General features: G+C 38.2%; 1 protein-coding gene across 1 annotated transcript; it reads left to right on the forward strand.

The window, feature by feature from the left end:
* The first annotated feature begins 1,321 nt into the window (after positions 1 to 1,321).
* nup35 (nucleoporin 35) lies at positions 1,322 to 4,865 on the forward strand. Its single transcript, XM_043248052.1, has 9 exons — positions 1,322 to 1,476; positions 1,974 to 2,135; positions 2,252 to 2,379; positions 2,891 to 2,945; positions 3,029 to 3,164; positions 3,253 to 3,322; positions 3,412 to 3,540; positions 3,630 to 3,785; positions 4,125 to 4,865. The coding sequence occupies exons 1-9, from the start codon at positions 1,464 to 1,466 to the stop codon at positions 4,200 to 4,202; spliced, it is 927 nt and encodes a 308-aa protein (XP_043103987.1). The 5' UTR covers positions 1,322 to 1,463; the 3' UTR covers positions 4,203 to 4,865.
* Positions 4,866 to 8,856: the final 3,991 nt, after the last annotated feature.

Here is an 8,856-nt window from a genome sequence, read left to right on the forward strand (position 1 = left end):
TATGTTCAAATATAATGCTGTTCTGAAACGTCACCCACCATCTTGGGGTTTGTAAAGGAAAGGCCCTCTGGGTGTCAATTTGTTTAAATAAATCAAAATAAAGAGACAAATGCATCTTTCAAATATGGCAATTTGCTTAATGGGTTTAGACGGAGCTGGCATTTCTCTCTTTATTTGGATGCAGATGACTGGCATCATATATTCAGTGTTGCTCCAGGGGATATGAGCTCAGTCATTTAACAGAAAACTCTTGCTCTCTCCGTCTCTTTGTTCTGGAGAGACATAGTTACTGTTGATATAAATCACTGAGCACTAATGAATACTTAGCATTGCTCTCAAAACCTTTTTATGTTGTACTTCCTTGGGCAGGATACAGTCTAGACGTGCGCACTGATCAGAATCCAGCAGCTTGTCTTCAAAAACGGGATAATGATTATTATTAAACAACGAATCTAAAGCAAATTACTCATCTAAAGCATATTAAATGTACTTTAGTTTATAATGCAACTAATAAGCTGCGGGCAAAGTTAAAAAATTAACTGGTTAACCAGAATTGAATTTCCTAAGCACTTATTTACTTAGCCTGCGCTTTATGAAGATATGATTTTCATACAAAATGACTGTTATGTCTGAAACTTTGAGTGAAATGACGTAACATTAATTCACTAACATATAAGCTTCTAAAAAGAATTTTATTAGGCCTTAGTCAGAAAAATTAAATCAACATAAAAAAATAGAAAAATCTAAATATTGTATTAAGTGATATGCATGCATATAGTACTAAAATACATATTTAATTAGGACAAATTGTGGTACAAAAAATAAACTTAATGTTAATTTTAATTTTGGAGATAAATGCCCCCGAAAGAGGTCCCTTTGCTCTGGAAGGTCCTGGACGGGAATGAAGCCACCCAGTGGAACAACAGCGTCATCTTCAGGTCAGTTAATGTAAGGACAGGTAACCTGAAAAATATAGAATATAGCAAAACAGCATTTCACCGGTCTGTGTTTACAACACACGCAAGCGAAAATTTAAGCGTCGAAGAGAAAATTAGAGAGAAAAAATACAATTACTAAAATAGGTATTATTTAAAGTAACTTTAAAACATGTCTCCAGCTTTTAAAAATGTGAAGCGCCCGTTTAGAACGCATTTGGCAACCAGTTGCAGCGTTTCACACCTCTTCCTACTCAAAACGTTATATAGAGCGTTATAATATTCTAGGTGAGAAAAATAAAAGCCCGAATTTGGTCCCACAACGCAAAATCAGCGTCACGTCCTTTCCTGCAGGGGGCGCGACAGAGGCGCCAGACGGTCTCGTGAAAGCGGAAGTTCAGCGCGCTTGTGTCATTAGAGCACGCGCAACTTCCGCCTGGTTCAAAAAATTTTTGCACTCTTTTTTTTTTCACGTTCGGTAAAGTAGGGCTGATCTTCTATCAGTGGCTGCCGTGAAAGTGACCCGGCATGGACATCCAGAGTAAGTTGCCGTGCTGTACGGCGGTCCCGTGTTCGTCCTGAAGCGTTAGATAGAGTTTGTGGAGACGTGCGTGAATGTGGCCGTGCTAACGTGACCGGTGCTGCACGGCGGAGAAACAAGCGTTTGATCGGCTTTACTACAACTTCCACATGATCAGCAGATGCGGGAATTTTTGAACTTAGAGTAAAATAAAAAAAAATGTAAATTGCAGTTAACTGTATATGTTCCTAACTGTCCGCGTGTAGAATCTGTATCAACTTTATTGCCAGGTGTGTTTACACGTACTAGGAATTAGTTTTACTGACATAAGCTCTACAATGCAACAAGATGCCAAGACAATATAAACAAAAAGAATAATACAAATATAAAATGTACAAAATAGCAAAAATACAATATATACTACACGCATTCAAGTGTAAAAAAGCACGCTTTAGACTGTGTTTCGCAAGAAGTAATGCGTGTATGACTCGCTGACCCTTTTTGATGTCTAATAACAGGCATTGAACCAATGACACTCGGCTCTCCGACCTCCCCCAAGCCTGGGGCTCAGTTTTTACCTGGGTTTCTGATGGGAGACCTGCCCGCTCCCGTCACGCCTCAGCCCAGGTCTTTTGGGTTGACAGGAGGTGGGGCAGAAACGAGGTCTCCTCTTCTGGCTGGTAAAACGTTATCCTTTTACTGTGTTTTGCTAAAACCGTAAGGAATTGTGAATAGGCCGCTTTAATGCGTGACGCAGAAGCTACTTGGTTAGACGTTTGATGCTCTCCTTTTTCAGGTGGGTCTCCTCCGCAGCCAGTGGTCCCGACACCTAAAGACAAGAGTGGAGCCCCTCCAGTCAGGAGCATCTATGACGACCTCAACGGCTCCGCTGTGGGCATGTCGCCTCTCGCTGCTCGCAAACAAGTGAGAGAATTAAAGATCTTCATTTGAGATTAAAGCGCATATCCTGTGTTGATAGAGGAACATACAGATGCGTTAAATAGAGCATGTATTTATGAGTTGTTTCTATAGGAATTAGTTATGATTTGTTATACAAAATGAAATTAATTGACTTTCAAAGTCAATGGTGAGGATTGGGGCCGGATGCATAAACACTGGGTCTTTTTTTTTCTTTTTGTATCAAATTAGACACTGTGTTGTTGATTAACCTTGTTCTAACAGTAATGAATTTAAAGTATTGTAAATGAGCAACCGTAGGCACATACCTAAAGTTAGTAATCTACAAAACCAGCTTCATAAAAGGGCTTTTTCCTTGGCCTGTCGTCACACGACGTTCTCGCATAAGAGCCCCAAAAGGTTTTTATCTTAATTAATAGGTAATAGAATAATCTAGATTTTAGATAACTAATGTAAGTGAAGAATTTAAAACGTTTTAATGAGACTGTGTCCATAGCCATGTCCGTGTTTTTCACAGGCATTTGCTGGAGTACATACACCATTGTCTGGTCTACCAGGGACGCCAGGAACCGGTAAAAATCACTTTTTTTAATTACTTATTATCGAGTGTTCTTTCAAAAAAGCCGATTATTTAGTTTCTATTTTTGTCCTGTAGTTTCTAATTTGTTTAGCCCCGCGGGGCAGCAGAGGAAAACAACACTTTCCCCTGCTCAAGTGGATCCGTTCTTCACACAAGGGGATGCTCTGTCTTCAGAAGACCAGCTGGACGACACCTGGGTCACAGTTTTTGGGTGAGTTTGGATCATTTTATGTCGATTCATTTGTTCCGTTAATGTGCATGTAGCTCACGTCTACATATTTATTTTTGCTTGCGCACAGATTCCCTCCGGCATCTGCGTCGTACATCCTTTTACAGTTCGCTCAGTATGGGAACATATTAAAACATGTGGTGAGTGCAGACAAAGGTTCATCACTTCAGTCTGTCTATGTATGATTAGCATATAAAATATATAAAAAACGAGTTCCTTTCGTTTACAGATGTCTAATACAGGCAACTGGATGCACGTTCAGTATCAGTCTAAACTGCAGGCACGAAAAGCTCTCAGTAAAGATGGAAAGATATTTGGAGAAGCCATAATGATTGGCGTCAAACCTTGTATCGATAAGGTAAGAAGTACAAAAGTGAGTTCTGTCGGATGTAATTGTAAGAGTGTTAGTGTTACTTTGTGAGTGTTTTGTGTTTTATTTTGTCTCAGAGTGTAATGGAGAGTTCAGACAAGAGCAGTGCTCCCTGTTCTGTGTTCACGCCCCCGGTGAAGGCTCCCGGGACCCCCAGTCACCCTCTATCAACTCCCCGATCTGTCATGAGACCCCTCAGTGCTGCTTACAAAGCGTCTAGCAGTGACTACCAGGTACAGTTGACCGGTAACCTTCCACACACTCGCTGCCCTTCAAACCACACAAACGCCACTGAACACGTTATTTGAAACAGATCTGACCATGGCAGCTTTAAATATTTATAGTCATAAAAAAAAATAAAAAAAAAGGTTTTGTGGAAAGAGGAGCTGTTGTCAATATTTTTTGTATCATTTTGAATAATGGAAACGGTGAGAATGATACCTGTAGACGTAATGGAGTCTAGATAAATGTTTCCAAATGTTGTTGTAAATGCTGGTTAGCGGATCAAACTGAAATTTACTCTAAGGAACAACTATTTTTTTTCAAAGTGCTTTGCTTGTTTTGATTCGTAGGTTGTATCAGATCAGCAGACGCCGAAAAAGGATGACAGTTTTGTATCGAAAGCAATGGAGTATATGTTTGGATGGTAATCTTTCACTCAAAGGGTCCTAATGGAAAAGCTCCGAGACCATCGACAGCCTCTGATGTGTTGACATTGCTCTAAAAACGGACTTTTTGGGGTTTTTGAGCACAAGCACTGAGTGAATACGAAAGCACTTTATATCTTCGCTTGCCGACTAATTAACTATGCGTGCTATTTTACAGAAGATGGACTCTTGAGTGTTTGTCATGGACTGATTTCAGCTGCTGGGTTTGGAGTTGTGTGTGTTTTGAAGTTAGTCCCTTTTGTCTGTCCTTAAAATCATACAGGTTTAACAACTAAATCACAAGCATGTGTTTCAGGTCTTAACAAATATGCCAAGAGAAAGTTTTGTTGGATATTTAAGACTCCAAATCATGACACGCTCTTTTGTGGGACTCTGTTGTAGAAAATCTGTTCATGGTTATGATCAGCTTTCTGGGTTTATGTATGAGAATGGTTCGTCGAAGAATATCATTGACACATACAGCTTTTTGAGATCAAGGCCTTAATATAGGATTTATTCATTTGGGTTATATACCTCTGTTTTTAGGAGTTTTGTGGGTTTTCACTAACTTTATCTGTTATTTTAATAGGACAGAATCCATTTTTTTAGAAATGTCTGAATTTGAAAATGCCTTTTCTCTTTAATAAACATTGATGATTAACTGTAGTTCGTTTTCTGTAGTTATTGTATTAAGATATTAACTAGGCATGATAGGCTATGACAAAAAAAATACATTTAAACCGCTCCTTTAGATCCACGTTTTTACCTTTTGGAAGTACAGTTATTGGGAGCATTTTACTTGTCATCTTAAAAAAACAACAATTGTTCAGTTTTATGTCCATAATGTGGAAATCGGAAAAATGTCATCATTCAATTGAAAACAAGTGGGCAAATTTCTGGCTGAAGATTGGGACTGTTGGTTGTATTTGATGAGTAAGAGGTTAATTTGTCGCAAGTCATCATAAAGTAATGAGCATCTGGTGATTTATTTATTTATTTTTTAAACCCTTAAATGCAGGTTGTTTCCAAAACCATCATGCAAATATTATGATGTGTTTGTTCAGTTTATTCTTATCTTTGAGTCAGAAACCTGACACAACTTTGAGGACTTTCGAAAGTATCCGGCGTTTGCTCACAGTCTTCATGTGGGTGGATTCAGTGGGTTAAGAATGAAGCATTTAAAGAGATGTTCTGTAGTCATGTTGTTACATCTATCCTCACTGAATTGCAATTCACAGAAATCCAATGGGTGATGCATATTAAAACTTTCAGTCCATTAAAAAAAATAATTAATTGACAGTTTTTTTTTTTTTTTTTCATTGATTAATTCCACCTAATAACATTAAGGTTTTTAAATATACTTTTATGTTGCAATAATTTCACATGCAATCTTCAAATTAATGTAAAACAACATATAGATAAAGGTATATTTTTCATGTTTAATGCCTCCATTTTTTTATGTATTATCTTCATTATGAACACACTTGCCATTTACTGCACGTTGTTCTTGTCCTTGTCATATACCTATATATCGTCTAACAAACCGGAAGCCTAGGCTTACTTCCCCATTCTGGGAAAAGGTGGTTAGTTCACCCTAAAAATGAAATAATAAATACAATGCAATTCAGAAATAGACAGAAATTAAATAAAGTCAAAGAAATTTTAATTAAATATAGCTTAAAACATAAAGCTACAAAAATTATAATTGTCTTCCTTTCTGATTTTTGAATAAGTTTAAATTTGATTTATTATACCTTTTTTTTTATCTGAAAAATGTATCAAACTGTATTACTAAAAACAAGCAAAAAATTGGTTCAGTTTTAAATGCCTCGCAACACTGCTGTAAAGCGTACATCAGTTAAGGAAAAACATGTTGAAAAACAGCTGTTAAATAGAACTGTGGATAAAACCCCTCTGGCTGTATGAGAGATTGCAGTCAAAATGCCTGCTAAAAAGATAGTAGCTGTAAAGCTATTTGTGTGTTGTGCACATGTAGAAGGCTGGGAAGTTTGTTAACAATATACTCTTGCTTGGGGCTTTTGGGGCCTTAGGGCTTGTCCAAAACCTCCTACAAAGCCGCAGCATTTACTTCAACATAAAATAAATTGAAATTCATTTCATACGGGGTGAGATGTGCAAACGAGAACAAATCGGCGTGCGTTGCTTAAACCCATTCACAGCTCAGCATATCGAATACGTTTATTGAATTATTGATTTTGCGTGTACCTTATTTCTACTAGATTCTGTTTTCAAACGTGTCGCGTATAATAGAATCCAATATGTAATTTTTTGGGCTGCAAGCAATTTGTAACTTGACCCAGGCTTCGCGTAAACTTTAGCCTTCGTTATAGATTATTTCTTTAGCTCTGGTTCAAGACTCAAAGGTTAGGCCTGGTAGGTGGAGCGTTTCTGCGCGCCGGGCTCTTTGGTTGACCTTCTAAATGACCCTGAGACTTGTTTGAGGTGTCTGAACCTCGCTCCGTTCGGGCAGCGGAGGTCAGACGGGGTAGCCAGCTGGATCCCAGATCAGACACATGGCTGAGTGCTCGCTGAAGGTGACACTGAGCGGGTCTCTGGAGGTGAGACTGACCCTTGCTGTCAGAGGCTGCCAGTGCACAGCTCAGGTGATACGCTCAGAGATGCACGCTACCCCCGGGCCCGCTTCACATATAATCCATCCTGATTACTGCTGCTTTTCCACCGGAGGCATGATTTAACTAACCTTGAAACAGGCTTATTTTTATGGCATGTTGTTTGTGGCTTTTTTTTTCATGCATAAATAGGTGTAGCGGTGGGTACACTGTTAAAGCTGTCAGGGTTTCATTGACCTCACAGGACATCGGAGGCCACTCTGAACACAATATTAGACGTCTTGTTTTTTTTTTCAGTGCGAATGCTTCCCGAGTTAATGGCAAATAAAAAAAGCACTGCCATTTTGCAGGCTCTTGAAAATTTGCATGGGTGGGATCCTTCAAAATGAAATGTTCACAAACATTCACATTTTAGTAACAAATTTTTTAGTTTTTCTCCTGAGAAACATCTTGTTTTGGATGCACTTAAATGCAAGAGAGCCACACGTTCATGCAGTTTTCTAGTGAACCTGTTTGGTTAAGATGGGATGCTGGCCACTAGATGGCAGCGTGTTCATTTAATAATACATATATTTTTTATATTTTAAAAGCGTGAGCAACTTTCTTCTAGTTTGGGTTTGATCATTGGAGGAAGCGTTTATCTTTCTGATAATTTACAAACAATACTTATGCCAATAGTGTTGATTAAATCATGTGATGCAAAATAACTTTTTCACGTTAAGATGTAGGAATCTGGATGAAGAACTTGAGTTAAATATCTAACCTAACTAATTTTAAGTTAACTGCTCTTCAGTCATACGCAAACATCATTTTTGTGTTACGTTGAAACGAGGCTTTACTTATTATAATGTTACACTTTAAATTGTGATAACTCATCACAGCAATCATTTCTACGGTGTATAATTAGGCTGTTATAATTCTATGTCAGTTGAGTTATTCATAACGATATTTTATAATTATCACCTTTCTATGTATATATTATAGTAGTACAGTGATATAATATATAATACATATTAATGTAAGTAACATTTTCTGTCTCATAAACCTCAGTAATAAAAATGTTAATGATGCCATTAATAATGATCATTATAATTCTCAATTCCAGAAAAATCAGGACGCTTTGTGAAAATGTCATAAACTCAACCATGTTTTTTGTTCATGCTCTTTAACCTTTATTTTATTTCACTCAAATACACAAATCTATGTTTTCAAAGGCCAACTATTTTATTTTCAAGTAAACAAATTTAGATTTTGATGGCTACAACACACTTCAAAAAGAAAGAGACCGTTTCCTTTAATTGCACATCTTAATCATGATCATCTCTTGCAAAGTTTGAATGAAAATATTTCCCCGTTCTTGCTTGATAGAAGACTTCAGCTGCTCATCGCTCTGTATTTTGCGCTTCTCCTTTTCAAGACGGGGCCGTACGTTTCCAAAAGAAGACGCGTCCTCTGGCGCATCCTCGTATGTCAGCGAAACCTTGCTGTTTTAGCGCGTGAAGAATGAGACGTGCTGTTGTCTCGACACAATAACCATGGTCTTCCCATGAAGGATGTCATCTTGATGGCAGTATATGCCTCCATGTCATGCACCGATATACCATGACAAACATTTGTTTTGCACCTGTCACTGATTGAAATCGGGATGGTCCCTTTCGTCTTTGAGACTGTCTGTTTTCCCCTAAAGCAATTGTAGGCTCATCTGAGCGCTACACGCATTTTCACTGTCTTTCGGCCCGGAGAACTCTCTGGTGACTCTGCCCAGAATTGATTTAAATATTTCTCCTGTATTGTAACAGAGATTCAAGTAGCATTTCTTAATGTAGCGGCGGTCTGCTGTAAGTCAAAACAGATTTCCATTGTACTTCAGAGCCCATGCGGCTATATTCGACACCGCAGCGTGATGGTTTCTAATGCAAGGCCGTCTGAGGGCTCAAAGGTCACACGCATTTAACTGAGGTGTTTTGCCTTGGCCTGCATGGACTGGGATTCCTCTGAATGCTCAGAATTTTTTTCACAATATTATGTGTGGAAGTTGGTGTTTCAAAAGAGCTTAACTCGGATAT

This window comes from Puntigrus tetrazona, chromosome 9 (genome assembly GCF_018831695.1).
Source record: "Puntigrus tetrazona isolate hp1 chromosome 9, ASM1883169v1, whole genome shotgun sequence".
Lineage (NCBI taxonomy): Eukaryota > Metazoa > Chordata > Actinopteri > Cypriniformes > Cyprinidae > Puntigrus > Puntigrus tetrazona.